The sequence below is a fragment of the Acomys minous genome (assembly GCF_964271855.1).
Source record: "Acomys minous genome assembly, chromosome: 5".
Taxonomy (NCBI): domain Eukaryota; kingdom Metazoa; phylum Chordata; class Mammalia; order Rodentia; family Muridae; genus Acomys; species Acomys minous.
The window spans coordinates 84,406,144-84,423,042 of NC_140494.1; the positions used below are offsets into that span (position 1 = coordinate 84,406,144).

A 16,899-nucleotide genomic window follows, 5' to 3' on the forward strand; every position below is an offset into this window, starting at 1 on the left:
TGCCTCCCGAGTGCTGGGATTAAAGGCGTGCGCCACCACACCCGGCTTAAATTAAACGTTTTAAAAGGAAAGAATTATAAAGAACTGGGAACCCTGAGGCCACTCAGCGATGTGCAACTGAAGGCCTGGGGGGGCGGGGGGGGGGGCGGACAGGCGTGGTGGCGCACGCCTTTAATCCCAGCAGAGGCAGGCAGATCTCTGTGAGTTCGAGGCCAGCCTGGTCTACAAAGCGAGTCCAGGACAGCCAAGGCTACACAGAGAAACCCTGTCTCGAAAAAAACAATTACAAAAGGAACAAAAAGAGCCCTGGGGGGAGATGGAAGGGGTGGGGATGAAGTGTTGGGGGTCTAGGGGTGGTGGAGAGCCATGGGGGGCTGAGGGGTTATTGGAGCTGGCTGTAGGAATGAGCTGCTGCAAGGAAACCCCTTGAGGAAACATTGCTGGAGCAGATGGAGGAGGAAAAGGACATCAACCCATCTCCCACTCCTGAGGCGCATTGTTGAGAAACTTGCAGAGAGAGAGTCTGGGAAAGAGTGGTGGGGGACACACCTCGGGCCAGACCCTGGCTCTGTTGCAATTTTCTGTGTGACCTTGTGCAGAGTTTTGTAATCCCACTTTCTGCCCGAGCCTGCCGTGCCCTCTGCATCCACAGGGTGGCACTTCCGTCCTTCCTTCCGCATTTTGTTTTGGGAGAGAGCCAAACCGCCTCTGGGGGAGAAAACTGAGCAGAGCGGTGCCTGGGAAGCCTGTAACTGCACAGGCCTTCAGTGAGTCATGTGACAAGCAGGATAACGGAAGCTTGCATGTCTGGCACTGAACAGACTACAGGGTACGAATGGGGCTGCCAAGGGGCATCATGCATGGAAGGTGATGGGCTGACTTCTCTTTCTTCCTTTTTCCCTCCTTCTCAAGACAGGGTTTCCCTGTGTGGCTCCAGCTGTCCTAACTTTCCATAGACCAGGCTGGCCTTGAACTCACAGAGGTCTGCCTGCCTCTGGCTCCCTGGGTCCTGGGATTAAAAGTGTTTACCGCCACCACCCTGCTGCACAAAGGACTTTCTGATCTTTGGTTTCAGCTTTTTAAAAAAAAAAAATAATTTTTTTTTTCAAGGCCCAGCAAAATCATCCTACACTGGGGAGGTAGGTAGTTGAGGCTAGCCTGGGGTCCATGAATCTGTCTCAAAAGCAACCCCCTTACTGGTGTTTAACTCAGTGCTAGAGTGTTTGCCTGACAAGAATGGGCGGCCTAGCCGGGCGGTGGTGGCGCACGCCTTTGATCCCAGCACTCGGGAGGCAGAGGCAGGCGGATCGCTGTGAGCTCGAGGCCAGCCTGGTCTACAAAGTGAGTCCAGGATGGCCAAGGCTACACAGAGAAACCCTGTCTCGAAAAACAAAAACAAAAACAAAAACAAAAAAAAAAAAGAATGGGCGGCCCTTGGGGACAGGGTTCTGTTTATCTGGTTTTCTGTCTTCTAGGACCAATGACAGACCTGGATGTGTGCTCCAACATATGCCATAGCTACCCACCCCAGGGCGGGCAAGCGGCAGTGGCCTTGCCGGCCTGCCTGTCTCTGTGGACTCAGTTCTGTGCAGAACAAGAGGAATGCCAGGCAGAGGCTGACTTCCGACACACCAACTGCTGGTCCCTGCTGACCACCAGCCCCCAGGCTCACAGTATCTTAAACCACAGCTGTCTGTGGTGAGCCAGCTTGGAGCCTAAAACCGAGTGAGCCCAAACCAGCAGGAGGGAGGCAGTGGGGGAGGGTGGGGGTGCCTCACTCGGCCGCCAGCATTCTCCAGCTCCAGTGCTAGGCCACCTCCCCACTGTGGTCTCCGTCTCAGACGCAACGCTCCCACTTAGCCCGCGTAGGGAAAGTTGCCCTAGACTTCCTGTGTCTTGTCTGACTCCCCTGCAGGCCAGTGCTTCCTGCCCTGGAGGAGGAACTCCTTCCTCCCTCCCTCCCTCCCTCCCTCCCTCCTTCCCTCTCTTCCTTCCTTCCTCTCTCTCCCTGTGGGGAGAAACGTGGGGCTTAATTACATCAGTCCTTGGGACAAGCCACTGGTGATGTGAAACTCTTCCCTCCTATGCTGTGGACTGCAGGCCCAGTTTGATCAAGGCGCCTTCTGAGGTTCTCTTCCCGCCTAGCTCCATTCCTCCAGATCTGTTAGGCTGTGTCATACGCCAACTCTCCAACTGGACCCCTGTGCTCAATGGCCAGATCCCTCCGGGGGCCCTTCGGAGCCCTACCTCTCCCGGCATCTCATCCCCCTCAGCCCACTGTCACCAGGTATGACGAGCTCACTCCTAGCTGGAGATTAAGTCTCCTCACCCCCACCCCAAGTTCAGACACCTTCTAGGTGTGAGACCTGGGAGAAACCCGCCACCTGGGTTTAGTTTCACTCCCCAGATACCGTGCAGCTAGGTCGACTTCTAGCTCCTCCACTTAAAAGTATTTGAAGAAAGTCCGACTGCTACAGAACCGCCAGGCAAGGCTTTCAGCCAGCAGTGGGCCGGGCTGTCATGGCAGGTGGTTTAGTGCGTGTCTAGCATATACTTGGGCTATCCCAGCACCTCCAAAGCCATGGCTCCGGGGTAAGGATGCTTGCCATACAAGCCTGGTGATCTCACTTTGACCCTTGGAATCCTTGTAAAGGTTGAGAACTGACCCCTGACCTCCACATGCACCCCCTCCACAGATGATACACAGCAGAAAGGGCTTTACTAGGAGGTCCTGAGGCCAAGGTGACAGTAGGCTACCCCCACAACAGAGCAGGCCACAGGTGAAGGTGTGTGCTCATGTGCCCCACCAACCTAGCTCTCGAATCCCGAGGAGACAGTTTTCAAACTTGGCTGCCCTGGTTTAAATCTAACCATCTGCTCACTTCCTAGGCCTCCGTGTCCTTCGGCTTAGTGAGCCTGCCTAGTGCAAACAGCTCTAGCCCCAGCTGACCACAGACACAGGGAGAGCAGAAAGACTAGAGACAGGGGCTGGGTGCTCTCTCCACTGTCCTGACCAACCACTCCACCCTGGCGACACCTCAGGGGAAGAATGGCACCTCACGGGGCACCTAGCTGGAGGCGCCACCGCCCATTGGCTGGCAGCGGAGCCCAGGTGAATGGTTCAACCCCTGAACTTCATACAATTAATGTCTCAGGACTTGAGGGAAATGGCCAGATGGAATGGTGCCTCAGTTTCCCTCATCTGTAAATTGGACTAGGAATGGCACTGGGGCAAAGCCTGTTCTGTCAGAGACTCCATTTGTAGTGACTTCAATGTGGCTTCTCATCATGGCTGGAATTGAAAATGAGAGTGGCTTACAAGGAACACGCCAGGCTGGGGGCAGGAGTTTGGGCAGGAGGCTGTGGCCTGGCCCCAGGATGTCCTGGGCAGCCAGCCAGTGCTGGGCAATGACTCAGAGCCTAGGCATGCAGAGAGCTAGGGCCTCTCCAGGGCCCTTGGCCACAGTCCTCACTCACTGGCTCCCTGGAGTCAGCCCCTGTTGCTCCTGCAGTGAGGGGAGATGGGTGCGGATCCTCCTGCTCCCAAAGTGTTAGGTCTGAGCAGGCAGGCTCTTGCCTTTCCAGGACAAAGCAAGGCAGTTCATTTCCACAGGGGCCAGAACTTGCTTGTGGATTGTGTATGTATTTTAAGAATGTTTTGCTTGCGTGAATGTCTGTCCACTATGTGGGTGCCTAGTGCCTAAGATCAGAAGGCATTTAACACCCTGAATTGGAGTTACAGACATTTGTGAGCCACCTCATGAGTGCTGGGAGTTGAACCCAGGTCCCCTGGAAGAGCAGCTGGTGCTAACTGTTGAGGTGGAGGCAGATATAGGCCTTAGGGATTTGAACTCAGGCCATTAGACTTTACCCATGAGCCATCTCCCTAGCTTGGCCGCTTGGTGGCCTTGACCCCCATGGCTGCTTTCAACAAGGCACCAGGGTCTGCAGGTCAGCATGCACAACCAGCCTGGGCAGCGTGAGTTCTGTCCTATATCCTGCCTCACCCTGGTATGGAAAGACAAGACCACAGCAGTTGACTCAGCCAGCAACGTGGGACTAATGCAAGTTCTGCAGACTGTGTAACCTTCCCCCAGGGACACAAAGCCATGGCTCAGACACTTCCTGTTCTTGGGACACTACTGGAATCCAGTGAGTGGGGGTCAGGGATGGTGCTGAGGGTCCCCAAAAGCTAAACCATATGGCTGGCTGTCACAAGGTTAGGTGGGGTGACCTGGCTCTGTATGTGGCTCGGGAGGTGAGCACAAGCCAAGAATCCTCCAGAATCATTTTTTAAAAAAAGATTTTATTATTTATTATGTAGTGTTGTCTGCTGGCCAGAAGAGGGCACCAGATCTCATTATAGATGGTTATGAGCCGGCATGTGGTTGCTGGGAATTGAACTCAGGACCTTTGGAAGAGCAGCCAGTGCCTCTGAGCCATCAGTCCCCGAAATTCTCCAGAATCTTAAGCGTGAGGACCTGAAACCCTAAAACAGTGTGGCAGCTGCATGTAAACTCAGTTCTGGGGAGGTGGAGATGGAAAGTCCTTGGAGTTCAAGCCTCACCCCCCCCCCCCGAAAAAAATAAGGTGGGAGGGGCTGGAGGTGTAGGCTCCATTTTCTTAACAATTATACTTTATTATGAACTTATTAAATGCATGTCCCTCCCTTACAACCCGACTAGCCTAAACAAGAGGGAAAGGAGATTAAAGAAAACAAGAACGAACCCCTCTGGCTATCAGTTCCTGGGAGCGATTCCCCTGGTGCAGTCAGTAGGATTTCAGCAGACCAGCAATTCCACCAAGGTTGCTGCTGGAACCTGGAGCAACCGGGACCCAGAGCCTCAGCCGGAGCCTGAAGCCTTGAAGCCTTCCCTGGAGCGGTTCTCTCTAGGAGCATCTTGAAGTGATGAACAGTCAAACAATACCAAGTCTCAAAAAAGCCCAGCCTCCTGTTTTGGGCTCATATATAACTCCTCTCAGAGTCTGTACTAGGCTGTTTTTTAGCTGGCAACATGGAGAGACTGTATAGTACTGACTGCTCTTGCAGAGGACCAGAATTTGGCTTTTAGCACCCACATGGCGGCTCACAAAGACCTGCAGCTCCAGTTTGAAGATTTGCTAACTCTGGCCTCCTCAGGCACCAAGCATACCCATGAACATAACCATACAGACACACTGTTAAAAATAAAATGGGGGGGGGGGGCTGGAGAGATGGCTCAGCAGTAAGAGCACTGTTTGGTCTTGCAGAGGTTCCAAGTTCAATTCCCAGCAATCACATGGTGACTCACAACCATCTACATGATCTGACGCCCTCTTTTTGTACACAGGTGTACATGTGGATAGAGTACTCTTACATGTAAAAATAAATCTTTAAAACAAAACAAAAAATATGGAATGGAAGGAAATAACCAACTCCAGCAAGTTGTTCTCATACTTGCACACACACCATTTTGCACACGCAACATTTACAAATTGTAGCTAAGGGACTGGAGAGATGAGCCGGCTGGCTCGACAGTTAAGAGCACTTCCTGGCAGCGCCTGCAGAGGACCTGGGTTTGGTTCCCAGCACCCCCATGGCAGCTTACAGCCACCCACAACTCTAGTCTCAGGGGATTTGATGCCTTCTTCTTCTTTTTATTTTTTAAAATATTTTTATCTTATGTGCCTTGGTGTGAGGTCACCTGGAACTGGAATTAGACAGTTGTGAGCTGCCATGTGGGTGCTGGGAATTGAACCCCGGTCCATTTGGAAGAACAGACAGCGCTCCTAATCACTGCACCATCTCTCCAGCCCCGATGCCTTCTTCTAACCTCCACCAGAACACACAGCTCACACACACACAGGCAGGCAAACAACTGTCTTGCTTTAACACAGTCTTAAAACAAGCAGACAACTCAACGACCTCATTTACATAAGGATGTTTAATATTAGAGGACACTTGTGTGAGGCTAAGGCTACCACGTGGTGTCCACCAGGCTCCAGAGGTAGTCGCTGATGAACTTCTGTGAGAGCTGCGCACTGTCCAAGTGGATGGGATGGGCCACAGTGGGGCCGTGGTGGACTGAGGGCATGATGAAAGGAAAGGATACAGGTCCTCCCAGGTCCCGGGACAGGGGTTTTGTTCAAATTCTGTTGTTTTGAAATGGACTCTCATAGTCCAGTCACTAAGCTTGCTGTGGTGATTCCTCCTGCCTCAGCTTCCCAAGTGCTGGCATTACCCCAGGCTAACTCCTTTTCATGTTTATTATTTCTGTGGGTGTGTGGGTGCAGACACGCCATGGTGCCCCTGTGGAGTCATCGGGCTCCCTGGCATGTGCCCTACTCACTGACCCACCCTGCCAATTCCTTCATTTCTTTCTTTTTAAAAAGATTTATTTATTTCATATATAGTGTTTCACCTGGATGCACCAGATTTCATTATAGATGGCTGTGAGACACCATGCGGTTGCTGGGAATTGAACTCAGGACCTTTGGAAGAGCAGGCAGTGCTCTTAACCTCTGATCCATCTCTCCAGCCCCTCCTTAACTTCTTTTTAATTAGAAATGATAGTTTTGATAGCTGTGATGGTACACACCTACAATCCCAGCACTGCGGAGACAGAAGTGGGAGGTTCGCCAAGGATTTGCGTTGAGTCTGGATTACAAGTAGGTTCCGGGTCACCTCATTACCGGGGGCGGAACACTAAGCAAACATTCTACCACATGTGTATCTCCCGTCTACTCCTCCCCTCTCAAAAGCTGAATACTATTCTAGTGCCCAGAGAAACCGCATTTTCTTTACTTGTTGCAGTCTCCATTTGGATGACAGGGTGGGGCCACCTGACACGAGTGGACATGACAGTCACTGGCTTCACGGCCCCCTTTCCACTGTTTGGAGCACATCCCCAGAAGAGGCCTTGCTGGAACCTGTGTTTACGGTTTCTTTCCTTTTTTTTTTTTCTGAGGCAGGTTTCTCTGTGTAGACTTGGCTGTCCTGGACTCACTTTGTAGACCAGGCTAGCCTAGAACTCACAGAAATCCACCTGCCTCTGCCTTCCGAGTGCTTGGATTAAAGGTGTGTGCCACCATGGCTGGCTTGTTTTTGTTTTGTTTTTTAAAAAGATTTATTTATGGGCTGGAGAGATGGCTCAGTGGTTAAGAGCACTGGCTGCTTTTCCAAAGGTCCTGAGTTCAATTCCGAGCAACCACATGGTGGCTCACACTCACCTATAATGAGAGCCGGTAATGTCTTCTGGCATACAAGCGTACATGCAGGCAAAACACTGTATACATAATAAATAAAGAAAAAAATCATTAAAAAAAAGAGATTTATTTATTTACTTATTATGTATACAGTATTCTGTCTGCATGCATACTTGCTTGCCAGAAGAGGGCACCAGATTCATCATACATGTTTGTGAGCCAACATGTGGTTGCTGGGAATTGAACTCATAACCTTTGGAACAGCAGACAGTGCTCTTAAGTCTCTGAGCCATCTCTCCAGCCCTTGTGTTTTTTTGTTGTTGTTGTTGTTGTTTTGTTTTTGAGACAGGGTTTCTCTGTGCAGCCCCAGCTGCTCCGGAACCCACTGTCAACCAGGCTGGCCTTTAACTCCAGTGACATCCGCCTGCTTCTGTTCTCTGAGCGCCTGGCGGGCTTTCTAGCTTGTGAGGATGTTTTTCCCAGCTCTTCACTCTACCCCAACGCGGTTCCAAAGGATACTGCCCTTGACCATGCCTGGCTCGCACTCATAATCCCATTCTATGTGACTAATTCGGTGATAGAGCTGAGCCACGTACCTAGACAGGAGGGGAGAGAAGACGGTTACCACAACCTTCAAGTCAGCCACGCCACAGGGTGGAGCTCCAGGCCCAGCCTGCAGAACTTACACTGCAGAGGGGATGGTGATGGTGGTGTCCTCATCCACGTCTCTCTCCTGTCGCTGGAGATCTGCCTCCATCTCCCTGAGCTCCTGCAGCTCTGTGGTGAGCTGAGTGCAAGTCAGTTAAGGCCACGGCTGAGGAGGGACTAAGGACAGTCATCTCACTACACAGCACCAGGCCAGAGCACTAAGTGTTCAAGTATTTTCTTCCTATTTTTGTCCTTCGGTATTAGAGATGAAACCCAAGATTCAACACATGCAGGCAAGCTCTATCGGAGTATATCCTGGGCCCTCACTGTGGGATTCTAGGCAGGGGCTCTAGCACTGAGCCACACCCCAGGCCCTCACTGGGGGATTCTAGGCAGGGGCTCTACCACTCAGCCACACCCCTAGCCTCTCACTGGGGGATTCTAGGCAGGTGCTCTACCACTGAACCACACCCCAGTCCCTCATTGGGGGACTCTAGGCAGGGGCTCTACCACTGAATAACACCCCAGCCCCTCACTGGGGTATTCTAGGCAGGGCCTCTACCACTGAACCATACCCCAGCCCCTCACTGGGGGATTCTAGGCATGGGCACTAGCACTGAGCTGCCTCCTAACACAATCCAAGGGCACGCTGAGGGAGGCTGCTGGAAAGTTAAGGATATGAGAGCCTGGCCTGCAGACAGGCATCCTCCTGACTGGCCTTCTGGATCTCGACTTCCAGCTGCTGTAGCTCCGTGCCTCCTAAGCGTGTGCACTCCTTTAATTCAAGAAGGCTCCGAGCTGCTTCCTCCTCCACCGCCAGGGTCTCTGCAGTGGGACAGAAGCAGGTGCCCTTCATTCTGTCCTTTGCCCAGGAAGACTCTGAAGAGGTGCCATGTGCCACTGCCCAGTCGGAGCCGCGCTCCCCGTCTGCGGCAGCCTCTGAACACCTTCCAGAATCCAGGCTGCGTGCCTGCTTTGCCAGAACGCGCAATACTGAGGATGGCACTGTGCAGCACCCGTAATCCATTACCCAGGAGGCAGAAGCAGAAAGATGCGGAGTTCTACGATGGCTTGGGTTAAACTTAGGGACCCTATGCCAAAACAGAAAATAACAGCCAGCTGAGACGCCAACAGGCCTGATGAACTGAGTCCTATCCCTGGGACCCACTGGGTAGAGGGACATAGGTGACTCCCCAAAGCAGTCCACCATATCCATCTTGTATGGTGCTGGGATTGGAAGCCAGGCCAGCACTTTGTATCCAGTTTGGGGAACAGTCGCATGTACCTCAAGCTGGCCTCTTACCTCCCAAACGCTGGGAGGGTTGGTGCACAGCTCCTTACCAGCCTCTCTTACGTACTTTCCCCTCTATGAGGGAGGGAGCGTTGAGTGATGGGATGAAGGTCTCACCATGATGCCAGGTGGACCACAAACTCCTGGGCTCAAAGATCCCTTCGGTCTTATCCTCCCCAGCTGCTCTACAGGTCATAACATATGGCCATTGAGTTACTTAATTTTAATTACTTTATGGTTCTGGGTTTGAATTCAGGGCCTCACCCATGCTAGGCAAGCACTCTCCTACCTAGTACAGCATAAGACAAACAAAACAAAGCTTGTGTGTGTGTGGGGGAACCTGGGTGAGGCTGATGAGGGGTCGCTCCGTAGCCGACAGCAGCCAGATACTTGATGTAACTGAGGCGGGCGGGCCTTGAATTCTCAGCAACCATCCTGCTCCAATCAGGTTTTTGAGAGTAAATGTGGCTGGGCGTGGTGGCGCACACCTTTAATCCCAGCACTAGGGAGGCAGAGGCAGGCTGATCCTTGTAAGTTTGTGGCCAGCCTGGTCTACAAAGGAGTCCAGGACAGCCAAGGCTACACAGAGTAATCCTGCCTCAAAAAACCAGGAAAAAAAAAAAAGGAAGGAAGAAAGAAAAAAAGGATTACACATTCAAGCCACCAATGACTCATTCAAAAGAAAAAAAAATCATGCTCGTGTATGGAGGTGGGAGGACAATATGGTGGGGTCATTCTTCCGTCACCACCTGGCTCCTAGAGATCAAACTCAGACGCCAGGCTTGGCAGCCTGTGTCCTTACCCACTGAGCCATCTTGGCGGCTCTCAGATATCTGACCTCTTTACAACTGTTTGCTCCCAAGGTGTCATGCAGTCATGTGTGTTCTCTCCGAGCTGGAGTCCTAGCACTTTCTTGTTTTATTTTTGGTCTTTTGACACAGGGTCTTGTATACATCAGGCTGCCTTTGACTTCCTAACAGGCTTAGGCTCCTGACCCTCCTGCTCGTCTCTGGAACACTGGCTTGACAGGCCCGGACTGCCATGCCTGTTCAGTGCTGGTCTGGGCATGGAACACAGAGCTTCGTGTACGTCAGGCCAGTGAAACACCACAGCCATTGGGCCTCTCCTGCTTTGGCTTTCAAAAGCTTACTTTATTTTAATCTTTATTATCATATTGTTTCTTTTTTGTTTTTCGAGACAGGGTCTCTCTGTGTAGCCTTGGCTGTCCTAGACTCACTTTGTAGACCAGGCTGGCCTCTGCCTCCTGAGTGCTGGGACTACAGGAGTGCGCCATCTTCTTCAGAAAGTACATGTTTCGTTTTAAAACCCTTACCATGGGCTGGAGAGACGGCTCAGTGCCTGCTCTTCCAAAGGTCCTGAGTTCAATTCCCAGCAACCACATGGTGGCTCACAACCATTTATAATATGATCTGATGCCGTCTGCTGGCCTGCAGGTGTATATGCAGACAGAACATTGTATACATAATAAAATATTTAAAAACCCGTACCACTATCTTTGCAGAAAGCCCTCCATACTCCTGTCCATGTCACCACTCCTAATGACAGAATGGATTTGTCACCTCAGCCCATAGCTGCACAATAAAACGTTTATCCTGTCTCTTCCCCAGTTGGAGGCCAACCTCCCTAGGGGCTTGTCCCCTGCAGTCACCCAGGGCCCAGCTCACAGCAGGCTCTGTTCAGAACAATCTACTGGGAAGACATGAACTTTTAAAAAAGTCCCAGCCAGGCCGGGCGTGGTGGCGCACGTCTGTAATCCCAGCACTCAGGAGGCAGAGGCAGGCGGAGCACTGTGAGTTTGAGGCCAGTCTGGTCTACAAAGCGAGTCCAGGACAGTCCCCCGTCTCGAGGGGGAGGAGGGAGACTGAGTCTTGGAAAGGACAGAGTCAGGCCCTGCCATCTCCTATACTTACTTCTAAGGCTCTAGGTGACATCCACTGTCATGGCCGAGGCTCAGGGGGTGACGGCACCCACTCCGGAGCCCCTCGAGAGTAGGGAGCAGAGGGGATGGGGTCGTAATGACCTCCAAGCCAGCCTGAGCTACGGAGTAAGATCAAGTCACGCAGAGTTCATGCAGAGCCAGATACCGTGAGCTCCGACACTCATCTCTGGGCGATAACTATTGTCAGGTGGGGAAACTGAGGCCCCAGGGCCCCGCCCTCACCCCGAAGCTGCTGGTCCGCGCCGTCCTGCGTCTCCAGCAGCCGCTCCACCATCTGCTCGTGACGCCCGAGCAGCTTCCGCTGCTGCGTCTCGGTGCGGTTGGCCCCCAGCAGGCTCAGCAGCCAGTAGCTCACATCCTCCATGTCGCGGAACGCCTCCATGACTGGCCGCGCCGAGTCCGAACCCGCGCAAATTTGTCTCTTCATGGTCCCGCCCCCTTCCCAGGGCGGCTAGGTCTCATTGGGTGGTTCCTACGTCTGTCTTCTGCAACCAGCGAGGGGGGAGAGCGCGAGTCGGAATGAGCCGCCATTTTGTGGAGAGCCTGCGCGAAATCTCTTCTGTCACTCATGTGTGATGACCAATCATCATGGGGAGGGCGTGTCCTGGGTGGACAGTCCGCGTTGCGTTTGGTCTCGTACGCGTGCGTCAATTCTTCCACTGTGCGCATGCGTAGACTTGAAAGCGGCAGGACCTTTGAATGGTTTGCACCTGTTGGTCGCAGGCTAGGCTCTAGGGGCGAAGCAGCGGATCACTTATTATTTTTGCTTGTTTGAGTTTACCTTAGAAATATATGAGCTATACATAAAAATGGGTTTTATTAGTTTCTCTTTTTTTTTTAGGGGGGCATGGGGTGGGGAGTGGGCTGTTGAGACTTGACTGCGTAGGCCTGGCTGCCCTCGAGCCCACTACTGACTCTTGTGTTTAAATAGGGGCCTGGTGCGGTTTGTGTGCACTTTTCTGCACATTTGGCATTTGGTGTACATGAATATCCGTGTGAGGGAGCCGGATCCACTGAAACTTGAGTTACAGACAGTTGTGAGCTGCCATGTGGCTGCTGGGAATTGAACCTGGGTCCTCTAGAAGAGCAGCCAGTGCTCTTAACCCCAGCACCCAGGAGGCAAAGGCTGGCAGATCTTTGAGTTTGAGGCTAGCCTGGTCTACAAATCGAGCTCCAGAACAGCTAGGACTATATAAGGAGACCTTGTCTCAGAAGGCAAATAAAACGTTTAAGGAGGAGCTAGGACGTATCCTAGCACTCAGGTGGTGGGCACAAGACGATTGGGGTGACTTCCAGGCCAGCCTGGGCAACAACAGGCAGAGGCCCTGTCCCAACAACAGGAAGAGCAAGGAAGCCTGAAGCTGGGCATGGTGGGTCATCCCTGCCATCATCCCAGGACCCCGGAAGCTAAGGAAGTGGGCTCGTCAGTCATGGGATTCCAGCCTCCAGTGCAGTGTGAGTTCCAGACCAGCCTGAACTACAAAGTGAACCCCCGAGACACATGCACCGACTTCCATAAGTTGCATGCACCCCACACTAATAATAAAGAGAAATATAAAAAATCTGAAGCAATAAAAAAGAAAGTGAAAATGAAAGGGGTGGTGGTGCAGGAAGGGCAGTAGGCAATCTGATTATCCTGATGTGAGCTGCACCCCTGAGCTGTCACACTAGAGAACGCTGCATCTCCACATGGCAGCTGTGTGACTATCAGGTCAACCCACCTTTTTCTGGACCTAACTCAGTAAATTGCGTAACAGTGCAGGGTTGAAAGAAAGGCTGCCCAGACCTTGGGTCAGTGGGGGAACCATTTCCGAGCACACAGGTGACCGGGGTTAAGGCTTTGGGGGTGGGGACCCAGGGTTCAGTTTCCAGCAGTGCAACGTGAGCCAGTGACCTTGGCAGGTTCCTACCAGATCTTTCTAAACCCTGGGGCTAAAGATAGCCTGTTCTTATCAGCAGGGGAGGGCCAGGAGATAACAACTGGGACTGAGCAAGAGGACCTGGCAGACACAAATGCCCCTGGCCAAAAGTGCCACCGGCCTCCCATCGAAGAGCAAAGCCTGTGCCACCTCACAGCCATGGCCAGAGCTCCCAGCCAAAAGAGGCACATACCTCAAAAGACCTAGAAAGTAAAGTGCTGATTACTGGGGACAGATGGGCAGGCCCTGCTGAGTCTGCAAAATGTCGCCGCCCGAGCTGGAGAGGAGTGCAGGTGTCTTAGCAAAAATAGAAATGCAGGCCCTCGGTGCCTAGCACGCAGGGAGGCGGGGAGCGGTGGGCTCCTTCCCCAGCGCTGAGTAAGATCAGGCGCAGGCGCAGTGCTGCCTGTAACCCCAGCCCTCAGCTCTCAAGATAGGCCTCAGCTGTGAAGTGAGTGGAAGCCAACGCTGGTTACATGAGATCCTGTCTCAAAACAAAATAGGGCTGGGGGTGTCGGGTGGTTTGGAGAGAGCTGGCCTGGCATGCAGGAAGCCCTGGGTTCTATCCCCAGTACTGCACGGTTTGGGGATGGTGGCACAGACAGGGTTGCAATCCCAACACTTGGGAGGCAGAGGCAAAGGTGTTAGGAGTTCAGGGTCATCCTTGGCTAAACAATACTACCAGTGTTAGCCTGAGGTACATAAGAGCCCCCTCTCAAAAGCAATCAAAACAAAAGCCAGAGTAAAGGGCCAGCCTTGGTGGCACACCTTTAAAGATACACTTATTTATTATGCATACAATGCTCTGCCCACACGTCATAAGAGCGCACCAGATCTCATTGTAGAAGGTTGTGAGCAAGCCAGGAGTGGGTGGCACACACACCTTTAATCCCAGCACTCGGGAGGCAGAGGCAGGCGGATCCCTTTGAGTTTGAAGCCAACCTGGTCTACAAACCAAGTCTAGGACAGCGAAGGCTACACAGAGAGACCCTGTCTCAAAAAAACAGAAACACACACACACACACACACACACACAAACCAGAAGGTTGTGAGCCACCATGTGGTTGCTGTAAACTGAACTCAAAAACTTTGGTATAGTGCTCTTAACCTCTGAGCCATCTCTCCAGCCCCGCACACCTTTATTTAGTCTCAGCTAGGAAGCCCAGGAAGGCAGAACTCCGTGAGTTCAAGGCCAGCCAGGGTTACATTGAGAGTTTGAGGCCAGGCAGGGCTACACAGTGAGACCTATCTCAGAAAAACAAACAAACAAACAAACCAACAGAGCAGAACAAAGGGCTGGAGAGATGGCTGAGTGGTTAAGAGCCCTTTAGCTCAATCATGAGGCCTGGGGCTCCAAATCCTAGGAATTCACAAACACTTCTAACTCCACCTCCCAGGGATCCCCCTGGGCCCTCTTCTGGCCTCAGTGGAAATACAGACACACACACACACACACACACACACACACACACACACACACACACACATATAAAAGAATCTTTAAAAAAACAACAGCAACTATACAAGGTCTAAGGAGGGGGTTCAGTAGATAAAGTGTATGCGGGACAAACAGGAGGACCCGACTTCAAGTCCCCAGCACTGCACGGAGTGAAGTAGAGGGGACTTGAGATAAAGCACTCTCCTTTAATCCCAGCATGTGGGGAAAAGGGGTGTCAGAGGCAGGAAGAATTCTTTGAGTTTGAGGCTAGCCTGAGCTAAGACAGCCGAGACTCTGTCTCAATCAATCAACTAATAATCCAGGCAAGAAACTGAGTGTGGTGACGCAAACCTTTAATCCCAGAATTCTGGAAGCAGAAGCAGGTGGGTAGCTGTGAGTTCGAGGCTAGCCTGGTCTACAAAGCAAGTTCCAGAACAGCCAGGACTAAACAGAGAAACCCTGTTTTGAAAAACCAAACCAAAACCAAAAACAACAATAACAACAAACCCAACAAACAAACAAAAACCCAAGGCAAGAAGCATGGATCTGCACCCCCAATGCCAGAGGTGAGGGTGAGGGAGCAGCTTCTGTGCTGTTTGCTAATCCTGTTTATAGAAACAGCAAGCTTCAGGCCCTTTAGGAGACCATGTCTCAAGATACAAGGGAGAGAGAAGTGATTGAAAGAAACACCAGTGTGCCAGGCATGGTGGCACAGGCCTTTAATCCCAGGACTAGGGAGGCAGAGGCAGGTGGATCACTGTGAGTTCTAGGCCAGCCTGGTCTACAAAGAGAGACCAGGAGAGCCAAGGCTACACAGAGAGACTCTGTCTTGAAAAACCAAACAAAAAAACAAAACCCAAAAAAACAAAAAAACAAAAAGGGGGGGGGGCTGGAGAGATGGCTCAGAGGTTAAGAGCACTGTCTGCTCTTCCAAAGGTCCTGAGTTCAATTCCCAGCAACCATATGGTGGCTCACAGCCATTTATAATGTGATCTGATGCTCTCTTCTGGCCTGCACGTTTACACGCAGGCAGAGCACTGTATACATAATAAATAAATAAATCTTTAAAAAAGAAAGAAAGAAAAAGAAACACCAGTGCAGCAAATGAGCCCCCGAGCCAACCTCTACGCAGGCGTGACACATACTAAACTCACTGGAGGTCAGTGGCTGAGACTAGGGGATGGGGCTAGTGCTCTATGGGGACAGAGTCTCGGTTTTGCAAGATGAAAGTTTGGAGATGATTACACAAGAGTGGATGAGCTAAACACCGCTGAACTAGGCACTTCAAAATGCTGAGGGTGATGGAACTGGGGCTCAAGGCAGAGCCCATGTTTAGCTTGTGTGAGGCTCTGTGTGCCGCTCTCAACGCCAAAGGAAAAAATGCAATGGTCAACTTAATGATAGGTCAATTTTACCCAATTATGTATATGTGAATTTTTCCATCTCAAAAATTGTTTATGGGCTAGCTGGGTGGTGGTGGCGCACACCTTTAATCCCCGTACTCAGGAGGCAGAGGCAAGGGGATCTCTGTGAATTCGAGGCCATCCTGGTCTACAAAGGGGAGTCTAGGACAGCCAAGACTACACAGAGAAACCCTGTCTCAAAAATTAAAAAAATTAGCCGGGCGTGGTGGCGCGCGCCTTTAATCCCAGCACTCCGGGAGGCAGAGGCAGGCGGAGCGCTGTGAGTTCGAGGCCAGCCTGGTCTACAAAGCGAGTCCAGGACAGCCAAGGCTACACAGAGAAACCCTGTCTCAAAAAACCAAAAAAAAAAATTTTTTTTTTTAATTAAATAAAAATGGACTAGAGAGATGGCTCAGTGGTTAAGGGCCTTGGTTGTTCCTCAGGAGGACCTGGGTTCGGTTCCCAGCTCCCAAATGCCTGTAACTCCAATTCCAGGGGGATCTGCTGCCCCCTTCTGACACCAGGCACACATGTGGTGCACAGGCAAAAGACACAGAAAATAAAGTAAATCAATCTTAGAAGATTTTAACAAATTGTGTGGTGGTGCAGACCTGTAGTCCCAGTTTGAGGACATCCCCAGCCACCTAAAACTGTCTTTAAAAAAACGCATAGGGCTTTGGTGAAGGCTCCACGGCTTAGGGCTTGCTGTGCAAGCACAAGGACCTGAGTTCAAATCTCCAGTACCTAGAAAGGAGCTGGACATGGTTGCACCAGTGTCTGTAACGCCTGTCACTCCAGCACCATAGTAAAGTTTCACTAGGTCTTGTTGGCTGCCAGCTTAAATAACTCTTAGGTTCAGGGATAGAGCATCTCCCAAGGGAGTGAAGGGACCAAGCAGGACCCCTCCATCCCCTCCTTTGTACCCTACCCACATACCTTCACACAACATATAAACAAACAAACAAACAAAATCAGAAATTAATGCTGGGAGTGGTGGCCCACGCCTTTAGTTCAAGCCAGCAGAGGCAAGCGGATCTCTTTGTGTTGGGGGCCAG

At 51.6% G+C, this 16,899-nt stretch overlaps 1 protein-coding gene across 1 annotated transcript; it reads right to left on the minus strand.

The window, feature by feature from the left end:
* Positions 1-5,906: 5,906 nt before the first annotated feature.
* SPC24 (SPC24 component of NDC80 kinetochore complex) lies at positions 5,907-11,662 on the minus strand. Its single transcript, XM_084782594.1, has 5 exons — positions 11,307-11,662; positions 8,514-8,658; positions 7,872-7,976; positions 7,705-7,781; positions 5,907-6,064 (listed from the first exon to the last, which is right to left on the minus strand). The coding sequence occupies exons 1-5, from the start codon at positions 11,509-11,511 to the stop codon at positions 5,958-5,960; spliced, it is 639 nt and encodes a 212-aa protein (XP_084638720.1). The 5' UTR covers positions 11,512-11,662; the 3' UTR covers positions 5,907-5,957.
* Between the last annotated feature and the right edge of the window lie 5,237 nt (positions 11,663-16,899).